The sequence below is a fragment of the Salvia splendens genome, chromosome 7 (assembly GCF_004379255.2).
Source record: "Salvia splendens isolate huo1 chromosome 7, SspV2, whole genome shotgun sequence".
Lineage (NCBI taxonomy): Eukaryota > Viridiplantae > Streptophyta > Magnoliopsida > Lamiales > Lamiaceae > Salvia > Salvia splendens.
In genome coordinates this window covers 31,434,505-31,451,613 of record NC_056038.1, presented here as the reverse complement: position 1 = coordinate 31,451,613, position 17,109 = coordinate 31,434,505, and the positions used below count along the sequence as shown (strand labels likewise).

The window sequence follows — 17,109 nt, the reverse complement described above, 5'->3', positions numbered from 1 at the left end:
AGGGGCATGACCGAAGAAATTGCTCAGTCGGTCGTGTTATGGAGGAGCTCCCCGAATACGAATATTGTTCTGATGAATTGTAATTTCTTTAGTTTCAATGAAAGGTTGTCTCTGTTTACTCATTGGTTTGAGTGAGCTGATATGCTTTGAATAATAAATTTATTAGATCCATCCCGCTATTTTAAGTTGGATTGTTACGTACATGCTTTGAACTGTTGGATTGATTTATTATATTTGTGCCATAATATTGCTACGTACATGCAACGTTATGCCAATTGCTATATTGTTGTTAAATATTTTAGTAATACTAAACAATTTAACTGCAAAGTCATCAAATTACTACATTATTTTTGAAACAATTTAGCTGCAAAGTCATCAAATGATCATATCATAGTACTTGACACAAAATTGTCTTCACAATCACAAAATCAAACAAGCTATGAAGTCTCAAATAATAAACAGTACAATGACACCACCACAATGCCTATATTGCTCTCGTTGGAAGCTGTGGTGCAGCCTTGTGTTTGCTTAACTGCTTCACGCCTTATCGTTTGTCTGCTGCTCTTATCGTTGTCAATTATCGTTGTCTGCTGCTCTTATCGTTGTCAGTTATCGTTAAACACACAGTTGCAACTAAATTAATTCATCTAATTACTGCTCTAATCCACAAGAAATAAAGGGTTAAAGCTATATATTAAAAATGAAGAAACAGACTAGCCTCTTTCACCAACTTCACAACCACATTACTAAATATTTTACTTCATTCACTACTTATACGACGATGGAGTGTATTTCGACGGTACAACCCCCTTATTCTTCCTGGTTGACAATCTCTTGTACATTTTGCTCATGATCTTCCCAACCCCGCCGCGTGAAGAACCCTCCGCAACTGGTCGAGGTTGGACATGGATGTTATGAGCAACCTCTTCTTCCTCATTTTCCTCATCTCTTTCATCATTTTCTTCTTCTCCTTCATCGTCATCTTCTTCAACTTGTACAGGAGGCACAAACTGATAATTTTGGAAGAATGAGTCGACTGATGCTCGGGCTCTACTCCATTGAGGCACATCTTGGCTTTGTGAATAGGGGCGACGAGTCCAATCAGGCTCAGGCTGGCTTGAAGTCTAATAACATATTCACAAAACAACAATTACAAACTCACATTTACAGTACAAATAACAAAACATCATAAATCAAATGATTCACTCCAATTCAACACGATTAATGATTTATAATGTCTAATTTACATGTAACTACTAAATTAGAAGGTTAAATTAAAAGATACATTTCAACCCATACTCTATTCTCCAATAACAACCAAAATCACAACACCAAGCATCTCAAACATATCAAAAACTATACAATAGAATGAATTTCACCAATAATATCCATTACAATTAACCAAACAACAAAACATCGCTAAAATTGAGCAATTTGTTATAAACCTTAATTTACAAAATTGAGAGAAATCTAAACAAAATATGCAAATTAACAACAAATAAGGGAGGAATGTTGAAAGATCGAAGGAAACTTACCGGAATACGAGGGGAAATCATCGGATTCACCGGAATTGCCAAGGAAATCGCGTCTGTTTTCGCTGCCTCTCTTTCTCTCGCGTTTGCGGGAGCTACTGTCTCATTCTGTCGATTTTATGCGAATTAGAGACGCATGAGCCTCATGCGTCTATCCCTAAGACGCATGACGCTCATGCGTCGTCCGTGAAATTAAAAAAAATAAAAGACGCATGAGGGAGATGCGTCCCTCCCTAAGACACATAAGCGTCATGCGTCGTTCAACAAAAATAGAAAAAATTGAGAGACGCATATCCCTCATGCGTCTTTGTGAAAGACGCATCTCCGTGATGCGTCTCATTAAAAGGAGACGCGTGAGAGTCATGCGTCTCTCCCAAAGCCGGAAGAAAAAAAAAACTCCAGTACAATTATGGAATCTAAATTTTAGTCTAGAACAAGAAAAGAAATACCCCGTGGTTTACTTTGTCTTGTGTCGCCGAAAGAAATGGTCCATTTATTGATGGGCGAACGACGGGGATTGAACTCGCGCGTGGTGTATTCACAATCAACTGCCTTAATCCACTTGGCTACATCCGCCCCTACCCCCACACAGGTTTAAGTCTCCATCTACGATCAGATCTTTTCTGAACTCCCCTATGACTGCTATCAAAGAGAAGCTTTTTCCTATAGTTTTTTTTCCTATAGTTGCAGGTCTTGTCTTTCGGGGGGAAAGAAAACTTCTTACTTCTTGAAAAACTTGTTTTTTTTTTAAAGAAGGGCTTCGGTTTTTTCACCCTGTTTTGGTCTTGCAGCTATTTTCAAATTTGAATATTAAAAAATAGTATATTAAGAAGTCAGACACAATGCAATATCCAGGAGGAGAAAATGATATCTATATCATTGACAAGCTCATTGACTTATGTTCACAGACCTTAATACACTTTGGCGCCTAGATTTCTATATCTAAACTTCTATTCAACTCAATTAATACTAAGACTCAGAAGAAAATGGATCGATAAGTGTTTCACTGGCTATAAAATTATCATTCAGTAGTGTTAGATTATTGGAGAGGAAGTCAGTTTAGTTTTTTATATTTTTATTTTCTTGTTGATGTTATTCATAAAATGATATCGTTTCGATGTGTAGATTTGTCACTTCAGCATTGATTTCTACTACATCATTTAAAAAATTTGAAGTCAATTAAAATAAGCCGACGACGACGACATGATATGCTCTGATTAGCCGTTGATTTATCAATTTTTTTGTTGTTTTTTAATTAAAAAAATCTGAAAATTTCAGATTTAATAAAAAAATATATATTCCCACTTCCCAATAAAATATATCCATTTTTCCACACTTTTAATTTATTTTTTCATTATTTTTATCCCAAAATTCACACTTTCATCTATAAATACCTTCATTTCAACACAAAAAATTACACTATACCAAACAACTCTCTCAACCCCAATTTTTAGGATTTAATTATGTAATTTTTAATTTTAGGGTTTTAATTATGTAATTTTAAATTTTTTAATAATTTTTAATAGTATTTCGGGTATTGTTAAAACATTTTAATATTGTGGAAATGTTTTTATTAATGGAAGTATTTAAATTAAATGATAGAATGGTGGGACACTTGAGCATATTCTTGTGGAAAAGCATAGATATGGATGTTGTGCTCTTGCGGAAGAATAGAGAATAAAAATGAATAAATGTGAGTCCGGGCCCACATCCATGCTCTTTAGAAAGAGCATGGATTCGGATGTTCTAATTTCCTTCATTCCTAACAAGCCAATATTTGTGTAGAAAATAGATATTGATGTGGATTTGATGGAAAAAAGAAAGAAAATCTTAGTTGAGGTTATAGGAGAGGCATTTCACACCAGAAATGTGAGAATGAAAATTATTTAATGTGTTGTACATGCTCCCCCAGTCGCCGAACGCGTTGAGATCCCACGCGCTGGAGCCGCCACCGCCACCGCCGGAGTTTCCGTCGCCGGACATTTTGTGATGAGATGTTAGATGAAAATTGGAGAGGAAATAGAGATGAATTGGGAAGAATAGATGTGTAGTTGTGTGTGAAATGGTGATGAAATATGAGTATTTATAGAGTAAAAAATAAAAATAAAATAAAATAAGGAAAAACGGCTCTATTAACGGTAATATTACAGTTTAACATTTTTTTATTTATTTTTTTTATTTAATCCGATTTAAAAAAAATGAATTATTGCGTCAGCGTGACGATGCACACTCGCGGGACGGCGAGTGGGCGTCACGCATGGCCTGGGAGCGCGCCACGTCGCCTCGGCGCGTGGCGAGCCATCCCGCGTTTCGTCGCAGCAGGACGGGTTGCGTGACGGGCTGGGGACGGGCTGGTGACGGGACGAGATGCTGCAACGCGTCCCGCCCCGGTTCCGTCACTGCGGAACGAAACACGGGCCACCCGCGTGACGCGTTGCGGGTGGCCTTAAGCTCTCTACCGCTTGGTCAACTCACACACACGGGTCTATGTCCCTATTAAAACTATGGAAAGCAGCTGATGAAAAAAAAGCATTTAATCTATTATTCAAAATTAACAAAATTTCACAACACTATAATTCAAATAAGAGTGAGATTTCAATTTGAATTGAATATTAAAAGAACAGAAGAGTAATTTTTTATTAATCAGAATTCAACTCTAGAAAACATACTGAAATCTCATATACATATAATTAATTAAACATGGCCATAGTTTAAAATTTAATGACAAACAAACAAACAAATAAACTATGCGCTGATTTGAGAGCATCCACAACCGTGCTCTTGCCAGCGGCACGGTTGTGGGCCCGGACGGTACTATTCATGCCTGCTCTCTGGCAAGAGCACAACACCCACAACTGTGCTCTTCCGCAAGGACGAGCACAATTAATATAAAATTCAATTACACAAAAACATTTCCATAATATTAAAATTCATTTAAAACCCACAATAAATATTACAAATGACAAATAAAATTAAACATTGCATAATTAAAATCCTAAAAATTAAAAATTACATAATTAAAATCCTAAAAATTAAAAATTACATAATTAAAATCCTAAAAATTAAAAATTACATAATTAAAATCCTAAAAATTAAAAATGACACTACTCGTTGCCGAATTTCGCCCACATGTGGTTGATTAGGTCTTCTTGTAGTTGATTGTGGATTCGAGTATCGCGCATTGTGTGTCTTGTCTCGATCCTCTGGCCAACCGTCGTATGCTCGCCTCGGCGTAGGGGAGACCTCGCTGTTGAGCTTCCGGCTTCGTCCTCGTCGTAGAAGCTAGCCGCCCTCGGCCCTTCGTCGGCTATAATCATGTTGTGTAATATAATACACGTGAACATGATGTCGGCGATATTATTCACGTACCACAGCCGAGCCGGGGCCTTCACAATGTTGAATCGAGCTTGAAGGACCCCGAAGGCTCTTTCGACACGAACGTCGGGTCGTGCGGGTTGTGGAGCGTCTTCACGAACGTCGACCACCTTGGGTAGATACCATCGGCGAGATAGTAACCCATGCGGTATATATTTCCGTTGATGGTGAAGTCGATCGCCGGTGCTACACCATTCATCACATCATTGAAGAGTGGTGACGAATATAGCACATTCAAGTCGTTGTTGGATCCAGCAACGCCGAAATATGCATGCCAAATCCATAGGCGGTAGTCGGCGACCGCCTCAAGGATAAGCGTTGGGCCGCCGCCTTTGTGACCGCTCAAGTGTTGCCCCCTCCAAGCAGTCGGACAATTCTTCCACCTCCAATGCATGCAGTCAATGCTGCCAAGCATTCCGGGAAAGCCATGGACTGATTCGTGAAGACGAAGCAACCGTTGGCAATCATCAGTGGTGGGTGCTCGAAGGAATTCATCCCCAAAAGCAGAACGAACGCCCTCGCAAAAATTCTTTAAACATAGGATTCCAGTGGACTCACCGATATGCAAATACTCGTCGAACATGTCGGCCGTTTGCCCAGTAGCGAGTTGTCGGATGGCACACGTACACTTCTGCAACGCCGTGATACTTTGCCGGCCGGCTGCATCTACACCTGTTTGAAAGTATTCAACACGTGCGGACAATGTGTTGACAATTTGCATGAACAAGCGCTTTGACATGCGAAAACGGAGCCTGAAGTAATCTGCCGGAAACCGCGGCTGGTCGGCAAAGTAGTCGGCAACGAGCCTTTCGTGGGCTCCCTCCCGGTCACGATGGATGTACCGTCGATTTGATCTGGTTCGTTGAGGAGGAGGAGCAGGGGTATTCGCCGCGACATATGCTTCGTAAGCGGCACGATGTTGTTCGTAGTATTCTTGTTCTTCGCGTTCCGCTTCCGCCATAATATGGGTGAAATCCATTTGAGATTTTGAGTGGGGGATGAATGTGTTGATAGTTTGTATGAGAATTATGAATGAGAGATGAATGAGAGATGATTTGATGTGATAAATGGATGATGAATGTGTGTATTTATAGATGATTTTGGGGAAAAAAAAAATAAAAAAAAATCAAAAAAATTCAGAAAAAACGGGAAAAAAACGGCCATATTTTTGGGATTTGGAAAATATTTTTTTTTATTTTTTAGCATTATTTATAATTAAATACCGATTTTTAAAAAAATAAAATAAAAAAAAGTTTAAACACAACGGCTATGCCGTTGACGAATGGGAGCGCGCCACGTGTGCGTCCGCTGGCACGGACGTGCTCGATACATCGAGCAGCGCCGTGCCAGCGGCGCGGCTGCAGCGGCGGCGGTCCTGCGCCTTGCCAACGGCGCGGACGGCGGTGGCGTCTTTCGCCACCGCTGCGGATGCTCTGAAGCTCGTTGCATCAGCCACTTTATGGGGGATGGACAAGCAGAGCCAAATTCAGAGGACAAAGTTCTCCGTTGCCAACGCCAGCTACCCCGACAATCCTTTGAGGTCTTGTTGAGTCTTAGCGAGTTCATTGAGTGACAACTCCAGCGGTAGGTAGACTTGTGGATCGTTCGGAATGCAGTGGCTGTTCAGTGTCGATGTCGCTATCTGTATTCTTTACAGACGGGAAGCACTCTTTATGCATTGCTCAGGCCACCCGCAACGCGTCACGCGGGTGGCCCGTAATCCGTCACGCCGGGACGAGACGGCGGCGTGACGCGTTGCAGCGCTCCGTCTAGTCTCCAGCCCACCGAGCGTTCCGTCCCGCCGAGACGGATGGCGAGACGTCTCGCCACGCGCCAGCGCGACGTGGCGCGCTCCGGCGCCAAGTGTGACGCCCACTCGCCGGCCCGCGAGTGGGCATCGTCACGCTGACGCAATAAATCAATTTTTTTTAAATTCGAATTGAAAAAAATTTTAAAATGGAAAACGGTAATATTACAATTAATATTACCGTTTTTTCTTTTTTCTTTTATTTTCATTTTTTTTTTATTTTTTTACTCTATACATACTCTTAATTCATCATCATTTCTCACACAAATACACATCTATTCTTCCCAAATCATCTTCATTTCCTCTCCAATTTTCATCTAACCTCTCATCACAAAATGCCCGGCGACGAAAACTCTGGCGGTGGCGGCTCCGGCGGGTTCGACATCAACGCATTCGGCGACTGGGGGCATGTACAATGTCTTGGGTGGTGGTTCCGGTTCGTCGACGCCGGGGGTACCAACCACCCCATTTTGATGTGGATGCATACGTCCGTCCCTCCGCCCCGAGGTATTCGCAGGGATTATCCCAGATTCGGGAGGATTATTCCGTTGAACCCACTATGGAAGAAGGCCGAGGTGGTGGAAGCTCCAGGGCGGAGGCGGACGAGGACGAGGAGGAGTAGGAGGATCTAGGCCGGCATCTATACAGCCCTAAAGAAACGCTGGCGGTATACAATGCCTGGATTAGCGTCTCGTACGATCCCATCGTCGGGAATCAACAATTCCGAAAGTGCTTCTAGGAAAAGGTCACCGAGGCCTACCACGAGATTAAGCAGAAGGGGTCCCGCCGCTGCACATATAAGATGCTCCGCGCTCACTTTGACCGAGTCAACAGAGAGGTCAAAAAATTTTGCGTCATCTACAAGAGTGAAGCGGCTCATTACCAAAGCGGAGCCACGGGAGCCGACACTCTGAGGTAGGCTTTGCGAGTCTACTTCGACGACACCGCCAAACAATTTAAACATGTCGATGTTTGGGAGGTCGTCAAAGACGAGGAAAGGTGGGCCGGCGGTGTCCGGTCCAGCTTGGACTCGACCTCGAAGCGCAAGAAGCACATGGCGGGTGGCCAGTACTCGTCTAGTGAGGGCGGTTCGGGCAGCGTCGCACAAGAGTTTGCCTCGCAGGTGGTTGAGGGCACGGTAGACGATGCCGGGGGGGTCCTCCCGTGGGCGCCGTCGGCCGCAAGGGAGAAATGCGGCGAAGGCGGCTAGAGGTAGGAGGGGCCGAGCTGAATCAAGCCAGGCGGGCTCGGGCTCGGGGGCACCATCGAACTCCCTAATGTCCATGTACATGACCGTTACAATGGCGGACACTTCCCGCATGACACCTCCCCAATACCAAGCCTATCTTGCCGGAATTGAGTTTATGGCAAGACAACTTGGTATTCCGCCTCCAGGTGGCTTCAGTGCACCTCCACAGCCTTCGGGGGATGATTCGCTGGCGGAGTAGTTTTCTTTATTTTCTATAAAATTGTATTTTAAATTATGTAATTTTATTTTTTTAGGATTTTAATTATGTGTTTTTTTTATTTTTTTGAATTTTAAGTTGTAATTTTATTTTATGTTGTAATTTTATTTTATTTAATGAAGTGTGTTTTTATTAATTGAATTTGGTTGGAAATAAAAATAAAAAATGAAATTGAATGAATAGTAATTTAAGAGACGGTTAATGGACGGATAAGAGATGGAGGGTTGCAGGTTCCGTCCCTTAATTAAGAGACGGAGTAAAAAAGTACAGTGAAGCTCATGAATAATAATTTAAGGGACGGATAAGAGACAGCGTTGCAGATGGCCTCGGAGGTTTTGGTATATGAATTAACAAAGACGGTCTGAATAATGGAATCTCGTGGTTCACGAAGAGAACCAAATAAAGCATTCAAGCCGTACCCTACCCTACCCTATATAGCAAGCAAGACATCCACTTTTCTACTTGCCTTCCTTCCCCTGGAGGTCATTCTTTCATCTTTAATTACTACCCTTTTCCTTTTTTGTTTTTACCTCAACACGATTATATTATTCCTAGAGTCCCCTGTACGTTGTTGTTTATATTCTTTAAATATCCCCAAGTTCCACAGTCGTGATCCATGTAAGTGGTTTATTTGTTTATAGTATTATATTTATTTGAGAAAGATATCCTGGTTGTGGCATTACAGTTACAGGTGGGACGATGAAAGGACTGAATATGGATGAGTTGAAGAGACTATGGGACACATGGGACCTGAGAGGGTTCGTCCTGTTGAGCCTATCTCTGCAGTCATTTCTCATCTTAGCCGCGCCGCTCAGGAAACGGACACGCTCCAGCTGGGTCATCCTGCCTCTCTGGTCGGCCTACTTACTGGCCGACTGGGCGGCCAATTTCGCTGTTGGCCTCATCTCAAACAGCCAGAGCGGCAAGTGCCCCAAAGGCGGCAAAGATGGAACCACAAATCCGGATCTCCTTGCATTTTGGGCTCCGTTCCTGCTGGTCCATCTCGGTGGGCCCGACACCATAACCGCCTTCGCCCTCGAGGACAACGAGCTCTGGCTCAGGCATCTTCTCGCTCTCATCTTCCAAGCCTGTGCCGCTGGCTACGTGCTCTACCAGACCCTGCCCTCCAACCCACTCCTCATCCCCACCATTTGCATGTTCTTCTCCGGCCTCATCAAGTATTCCGAGCGCACCATGTCCCTCTATCGCGCTAGCTTGAACAGATTCCGTGACTCAATGCTTAAAGATCCGGACCCCGGCCCTGACTACGCCAAGATCATGGACGAGTACCGTTCCATGAAAGAGGCCAAGCTTCCCACCAGGATCGAGATGATCGAGGAGCCACCGCGGCCGGACCAAGCCATGAATGTGGTGAAAAAGGGGAGAGTGGAAGGCATTGAAGCTGTGCTCTACGCCTACGACTTCTTCGAGACCTTCAAGGGCCTCATCGTGGACCTCATCTTCAGCTCCCGCGACCGCAACAAGAGTCGCGGGTTTTTCCTTGAGAGATCACCGCGGGACGCTTTCGAGGTGCTAACCATCGAGCTCAATTTCATGTACGACGTCCTGTTTACTAAGGTGCGCGTGGTTTACACAATGTGGGGATACGTGGGCAGATCCGTGGCCTTCGGCTTGGTGATTGCTTCCATCATTCTCTTCTACAAAGTGGACAAGCACAACTTCGAAACCCCTGATGTGGCCATTACCTACACTCTCCTCTTCGGAGCCGTTGCCTTGGATGTCATCGCCTTTGTCAAGCTCATCACCTCCAATTGGCTTCGTGTCAATGTCAACAAACTGCCCGATGTCAACTTGGAGACACCCCAAACAGGGACTAAGGCGAAATCCCCTCCTCCCGACTTTGTCAGCAAGCTTACTGACTTAAGCTTATTGAAGAAGCTCACGAGCTTGATGCACCGCCGCTGGTCTGGCTCAGTCGCCTGCTTCAACCTCATTCACTACTGCTTGTATTCCAGGCAGCCGGAGAAAGAGAAAATCATGGAATTCTTCAACCTGCTTCCAGTTTTTGATGGAATCAGGTACGTGAGCAACGAGCCGTTCACCGACGATCTGCGGGATCACATCTTCTACGAGCTGAAGAAGAAATCGGAACTGGCTGATGATCTAGAAACCGCAAAAGAGGTGAGCGCGGCACGGGGCGATTGGGCGCTGCGCGTGTACCATGGCGACGCCGAGCTGCTCCCTTATGTTCGGGGGATGGACTACGATAAGAGCCTGCTGCTGTGGCATATCGCCACCGAGATCTGCTGGTGCATTGAAAAGGAGCAGGAGCAGGAGCAGGAGCAGGACAGCAACAAGGCAGCGCCTGATCCTAATCCTAATCCAGATCCTGAGGAATTCAGTGTGGCGCAGTACAGAGATTTCTCCAAGCTCCTCTCTGATTACATGCTCTATCTTCTCGTTATGCAGCCTACAATGATGTCCGCTGTGGCTGGTATCGGCCAAATCCGATTCCGCGACACGTGCGCCGAGACAAAGAAGTTTATGGAAGGATCCAGAAAGAAGAAGCCACACCCCTTGCGAGTCTTGACCTACGCTCTCAAGTGTTTCTCCAAATATCTCCAATACTTGATACTTGCCTTACTTGCTCCCATTCTATCCTTCATCTTCTCCTTGTTCATCACCGTGTTTCTGCCTCTCATTCCCGAAGATAAGATTAAGAACCTCGATGCGATGCTAAGGAAATACACGAAATTCACGTGCTACACTAAGATTTTGGACTACTTAACGGGGAAGAAAACAGTTGATTCGAAACAAGTAGAAGCTTGCTTTAAGATCCATGATGTAAACACGGAAGTGGATCCGGTTGCGATCAAGGGAGATAGGAGCAAATCGGTGCTCTTTGATGGCTGCCGATTGGCCAAGGAGCTTAGGAAGGTGGGACACCGTAAATGGGAAATTATGAGCAGAGTTTGGGTTGAGATGCTGTCCTACGCCGCCGTCCGTTGTAGACCCAACGCTCATGCGCAGCAGTTGAGCAAAGGGGGAGAGCTCATAACCATTGTTTGGTTGCTCATGGCTCATTTTGGGTTAGGGGAGGAATTTCAAATCAGTGAGGGCCATACAAGGGCTAAGCTCATCGTCGATAAGTAGTATCCACCACTTTTGTTTGTGTGTTTCCTTCATACTTTTTGTGTGTTTTCCATTTTCTTCTTCTCGATGTCAATCTTCTTATTTTTGCCTTTCAATAATATTTATGTCATGATTGAATATCATAATATATCACTCTCTTAGGAGACTGTTTTATGACTACTTTCATTATACTACATTAGACCATCAGTGGGGCGGCCTATGGCGCGCCACGTCAGCATTTTTATCCTCCTCCTTCTCCACCTGCATTGGGGCGCCCTATGGCGCGCCACATCATCAATTTTGTAATATTTACAAAATACATACGAATTAAAAAAAAAACTAAAATACATTTAAAATACGAATTTTAAAAACTTCATTCATTTAATAAAAATTAATACATTACAATGCGAAATAATAAAAAACGCAAACTTAGCGACGGCGGTTACGAGCCTACACTTCTTCAATCATGTCGCTCATGAGCTGCGCATGCTCCTGTTGGTTGCGCATTGAGGCCTGCCTAGATAAAACCTCATCGAAACCTAACGGTAACCCTCTATCGGGTGTCTCGGTCGATGTGCCGGCAGAGCTAGATGCACGGTCGTCCGCGTGCCATCGTCCGCGGCCTTCACAATGGGGCGGACTATGTCGCGGACGATGGCCATCGTCCGCGGTTTAAGTCGCGCCCGAAGCATAGGCCGCGACTATCGTCCGCGGCCTATGCCACACACCCACAGTGGGGGCGGACGATGAATGGCGCGGACGATGCGCGCCATCGGGCGTGCCATCGTCCGCCCATTGCGGATGGCCTTAACTTTCAATTTCTTTTATGTCACCACCACGAGCTGTTACCCGGTCGGGTGAACTTGCTCGCCCTAAGTCATCTGATCGGGTGTTTCTCTCTTACTTTGTCAATCTTCAAGCAACCCGTCCCTCTCAAAGGAGGAACAAAATGAATTGTTTGTGAGATCGTGTTATGAATATCATATACTCCACTCCCTATTACTCTTTTTAGGGAGGGGAGGAATAGAATAAATAGCTTAGGGACTACTTGAAGACGGCTTCCATTACACAATAACTTACAGTTTATTTTACCCCTTGTACTTAATAATTATCTTAATAGTAATGCCACTTATTTGATTAATTAGGCATGCATTGACCATATATCATGTTTCTTTAAACGTATCCCCAACAAGAATAGGTCAGCTCAGTCTCAGCATTGGAAAACAAGATTCCGCAAGGCAGATGTTTTGTTCCGATGCAGGGGACGAGACAGAGCGCAAGTGTCCGTCCCCATCCGTTACTCGGATAAATGATGAAGGGGGGCTGTCCCTCCTCGGCCAATTAGGCGTCGACGTATTGCGGGTGAGCTTTATTTTTTAACCATTTTTTTTTAAACCGCAAAATATTACTCCCTTCTCATCTTAAAAGCATCCACAATAGCGCCTAGCGCACCGCCTAGCCGAGCGCCGGCGCTAGGCGGTGCGCTAGGCGATCTATTGCAGCCGTCTAGCGGATTTCGCGAAAAAAAACCGCCTAGCGCTCGGCGGTTCCGCGGCGCTAGGCGATCCGCTAGGCGCTATTGCAGCGTCCGGATCGCCTAGCGCACTGCCTAGCACGAATTTTTAATTTTTTTTTTCCGAAACACTATATATACGCGACTTGCCTGTCATTTTCATTCGCACCACTTGTATTGACGAGTACTCTCTCTATTTAAATTTCTGTACAAGATCAATAACGGTAAATGGATCTCAACAACGAGCCTACTTCAGGGAGTAGCGGATCTCAAACTCCCCCGATCCCCGTGGGAGGTGGATGGAGTCAGATGCACCCATACTACAGCATGTACCCGTGGCAGCAGATGATGCCCGGGATACCAGCAGGGAGGAGTCCGCCGGGGGCGTTTCCGGCGATGCCGGGGTGGGCACCCGGGATGCAGATGATGCCCGGGGGGGTACCGGCGACGCAGGGGACGCCGGGGGACGTCTATCGCCCCAGTTTTGATTTTTCGACTGGTTCGTCGCACACATCGACGCCAACGGAGGCTGCGCCTCCGGCCCAGTTTGACACTTTCTCCTTCGATGACTTGGGGATAGATCTTTCCGGTGTTCCGGATGCTCCCGTTCAAACGGGGGCGCAGGGCGGGGTCGGGGCGCCCCAAAGAAGAAAGGCAAGGGGAAAAGGGTCGGCGAGTCCTCGCAGCCGAGTGAGGACGACAACTCGGTACGGAGGAGGTGGACGGACGCGGAGAACGTCGCGCTGTCCAAGGCGTGGGTGAGTGTTTGCGACGATCCTCTCGTTTCGAACAACCAGAGGATCGTCAACTTGTGGGGCAAGATAGCAGCAGCCTACCAGAGGTTTTGCCCGGAGGGGAGGCCACGCAATGGGGAGGATTGCCGGAAGGGGTGAGACCGAATCAGGGTTGCGGTCTCCCGATTTTCGGGCTTGTACACCAACGCCCTCCACATGATGAGCAGTGGGCAAACGGAGGACGACTGCAGGAGGATAGCGGAGAAAGCCTTCCCCCTGAAGGGGGTGTACAAGGAATTCACCTACTGGAACTGCTATCTTGTGCTGAACGACTCCGAGAAGTTCCGAGTAGGTGTCGACTCTGGCTGGCCGAAGAAGCAACGGTTGAACTATTCTGGTGATTTCAGCGGCAGTAGCGGTGGTTCCCACGACCTCCCTGAGACGGCACAGGAGGTCCCGACCCCTCGTTCGTTTGCTCGCCGTACTCGCCCGGTTGGGCACAGGCGGGCTCAACGGGAGGCGAGGGGGGTCGCCGGGGGTTCATAGGAGGTCCAGTCGGCATCCCCCCTTGGCCAATCCACAGCGGATCTCAAATTCTTCGCGCGTCAACAAACGCGCGCTCAGATGGTCAATACGATGGCCGAATGGCGGGCGGCGGTGGACCACGTGGAGAAGAGTTTGCTTCAAACATTGCTCCTGAGCATGCAGGAGGATTTGGAGGCGGCACGGAGGGAAGCCGCCGGGAGTAGAGGCGGCGGCGACGGAAGCGGAGGCGATGGTGGCGACAGCGACGGAGGAGACGACGACGGCGACGAGGAGTGAATTATTGTACTTTTTTTATTATTGTAATTTTTTTTTAGTATTGTACTTTTTTTAAATTATTGTACTTTTTAAAATTTTAATAGTATTATTAATGTTTCCCGTATATGTCTCGTAAATTAAATTTCGTATATTGTGTGATTGTTAATTATTTCATTTTGTATATATTTGTTAATAGTGATGTGGATATTATGTGGCTAGGCTATGGCTGGGCTATTGCTGGGCTATTTGCTTATTTTGATGATGTGGCAGGAGGATTTTTAGTGCTGATGATGTGGCAGTGGCTAGGCTATGGCTGGGCTATTGCTGGGTTATTCCTATTGTGGATGGCCTAAGTGATTGACTATTTTTCTGCACATGTTTGGATAATAAATAGTTAAAGTGGTGAGAAAGTAAAGTAAGTAAGCGAATAATATAGATAACTTTTTTCTATTATATTATTCTTTCTCTTATTTTACTTTCTCTCCATTTAACTATTTATTATTATTTTCGTAAAACAACGATCAAAAAGAAATCAATCACTTGAGATAAGACGGAGATTGTATTTTGATTCAAATTTCCCCTACTATTCAAAATATATCTGTTATACAAAGGGTTTCTATTCAATTATTTTTCTTATTCATCTATAAATATCTTCTATATTCATCTATCTTCTATATGTATTAGTATTTCTTTCACACTTAAAAATCTTTCTTACCCTCAATTTTCTCTCTAAATTTTCTCTAAAAAATTTGTTGCAATATGTTCGACGACGATGCCTGACCATTATGGTATGCCAACTTGTCAAATGTCTCGACATTTTCATCGATTCGTCTATCCCAAATTATTTTCAACTTCTCATTTTCAATAGATGGCTACTTGAAATAAAAATTTACTAATATACTTTTATGACTCACAGCTAAGTCTTCCAAATTCCAAATCACCCATACATCCATGTCCAAAGTCTGTTGATTCGGAAGAGATGGGTACTAGTAACATTTTTGTTGGATAATTAATTTAGTCAAAAATTTTATCATCTCATTACTGTACAAGAAAAATAAGTTTACATCTTTCTCACCCATCAGGGGATAGGAAGTTGAAAACAACACCACTAAAAACATATTTTTTTAAGAAAATATTGAGCGGATTTTGAAGTTTATAATGGCGCAGTTAAAGATACTCATTTTTCCATGGTTGTTTAGGAAATTGAAGTTTATAAACAGTGCTGTATCTGAGATATCTGGAATGTTCTATTGTCGCATAAACCGTTGAGTCTGCGCCGCTTTACGCTCTTCTTTTCCGACACGGCGGCTTCCTCCAGCACACTAGTTGGAGTCGATGTACCACTCGAACTTGCCTCTCTCATTATACCAACGCATTCCATCAATCCTACCTCCTGCATTTTAATTAACTTTAAAGTTTAAACCAACTACTATTATTAAAACAAAGCTTTACAGAGTCAGTCCTCTCACTTTGCTGACGTGTTCACAGGTAGAGAGTGTGATTTCGGAAGATGAAAATGTGGGCGGATTCAAATCCTGAATGGCACAGAGAAGCGCTGAAGCTGCAATCATCGATGGTTTGTACTCTAAAAGCTTCAATTCTGCGTAATAATCAAATTAGAATAATTAAATTAATGGGTTCAAACTTAAAATATAGAATTAGTTTGCTACCGTGTTGGACGTTGTAAATAATATCTGAAGCTCGGGTGGTGAGAGATTGAGTGAGAGAAGAGTCTTGTTCTTGTGTGTTGAGGAGAGAGATGAAATGTTGAAGAAACGAGAAAGGAGTGATGGATCGCATTCGCCATTGCAGCGCCGCCAGTATAATCTTCTCCATTCGATGAACTGACTCTGCCTCAAACTCATAACCGCCTCCTTTCTGTTCAAACATTCCCCAATTTCACTATTAAAACATGATTTATTAGGAATGGAATGTGTGTAATTTATTCAAACCTGTAAAACAGCGAGCAGAATCGACGAATCAGAATTTCGCATCTTGGCGGCAAGTGAGACACTAGCAACAAACAAAATGTGCGGAATCCATGGGCTTTTATCCTGATTTTTTTTACATTCAACGATTAATACATAATAGTAATACAGATAAGCAATGAAAATCTCGAAATCAAAATTACCAAAAGTTCCTGGTTGGAGAGAAATCGATCGACGTAATTGACAGAGAGGTAGACCAGAAACGGATCTAAGCCGTAAGAGAACTTCGCCTGGAAAAAAAGGGGGGGAAATCAAACCAAGTAGAAGAGAGACAATAGAATTATACTAATGTTGAGTTTACTTGAAATATGAGGGAGAGAGCAGTCCGGCGAATAGAGAAGCGCGAATCTAAGGGGTCAAAGGAGAGAAGAAGGGACATGTGGTCGGACTCGTTGGCAAAGAGGGACGAAACGTCGTCGTTGTAAAACGGATTCTGAAGATCCAATTCCTGTTCCATTTTCTTTTCTGGAGAAAAACAAAGGGAATAAAGAGGGAGGGAGGGAGAGTAGGTATTAAAGCAGCAATGAGCATTCCCTCACTCTCCATATTTATTCTATCTTCATCCGACTATGTGTCGATCATCCAAACATACAGCGATCAATCAATCTCATTTTCATTTTTTAAAAAAATAATTAAAGTATTATTAACATAAAACAAGATTTACCTCTATAAAGAAAGAAACTTATCAAAAATAGAAAAAATTAATTTTATCAATGATATAAAATCAAAATATGTACGAACGTAGTTAATATTCGTTCATTATCATATATAATTCCTAATTTGGATTGTTAATATTATCT

General features: G+C 44.0%; 2 protein-coding genes across 2 annotated transcripts; one reads left to right on the top strand and one right to left on the bottom strand.

The window, feature by feature from the left end:
• Positions 1-8,661: 8,661 nt before the first annotated feature.
• LOC121740987 lies at positions 8,662-11,453 on the top strand. Its single transcript, XM_042133660.1, has 2 exons — positions 8,662-8,798; positions 8,866-11,453. The coding sequence occupies exon 2, from the start codon at positions 8,880-8,882 to the stop codon at positions 11,292-11,294; it is 2,415 nt and encodes an 804-aa protein (XP_041989594.1). The 5' UTR covers positions 8,662-8,798; positions 8,866-8,879; the 3' UTR covers positions 11,295-11,453.
• Positions 11,454-15,305: 3,852 nt separating this feature from the next.
• LOC121811428 (putative cyclin-D6-1) lies at positions 15,306-16,845 on the bottom strand. Its single transcript, XM_042212282.1, has 6 exons — positions 16,611-16,845; positions 16,453-16,539; positions 16,274-16,375; positions 15,992-16,199; positions 15,791-15,921; positions 15,306-15,714 (listed from the first exon to the last, which is right to left on the bottom strand). Exons 1-6 carry the CDS (start codon positions 16,764-16,766, stop codon positions 15,532-15,534), a joined length of 867 nt encoding a protein of 288 aa, XP_042068216.1. The 5' UTR covers positions 16,767-16,845; the 3' UTR covers positions 15,306-15,531.
• Positions 16,846-17,109: the final 264 nt, after the last annotated feature.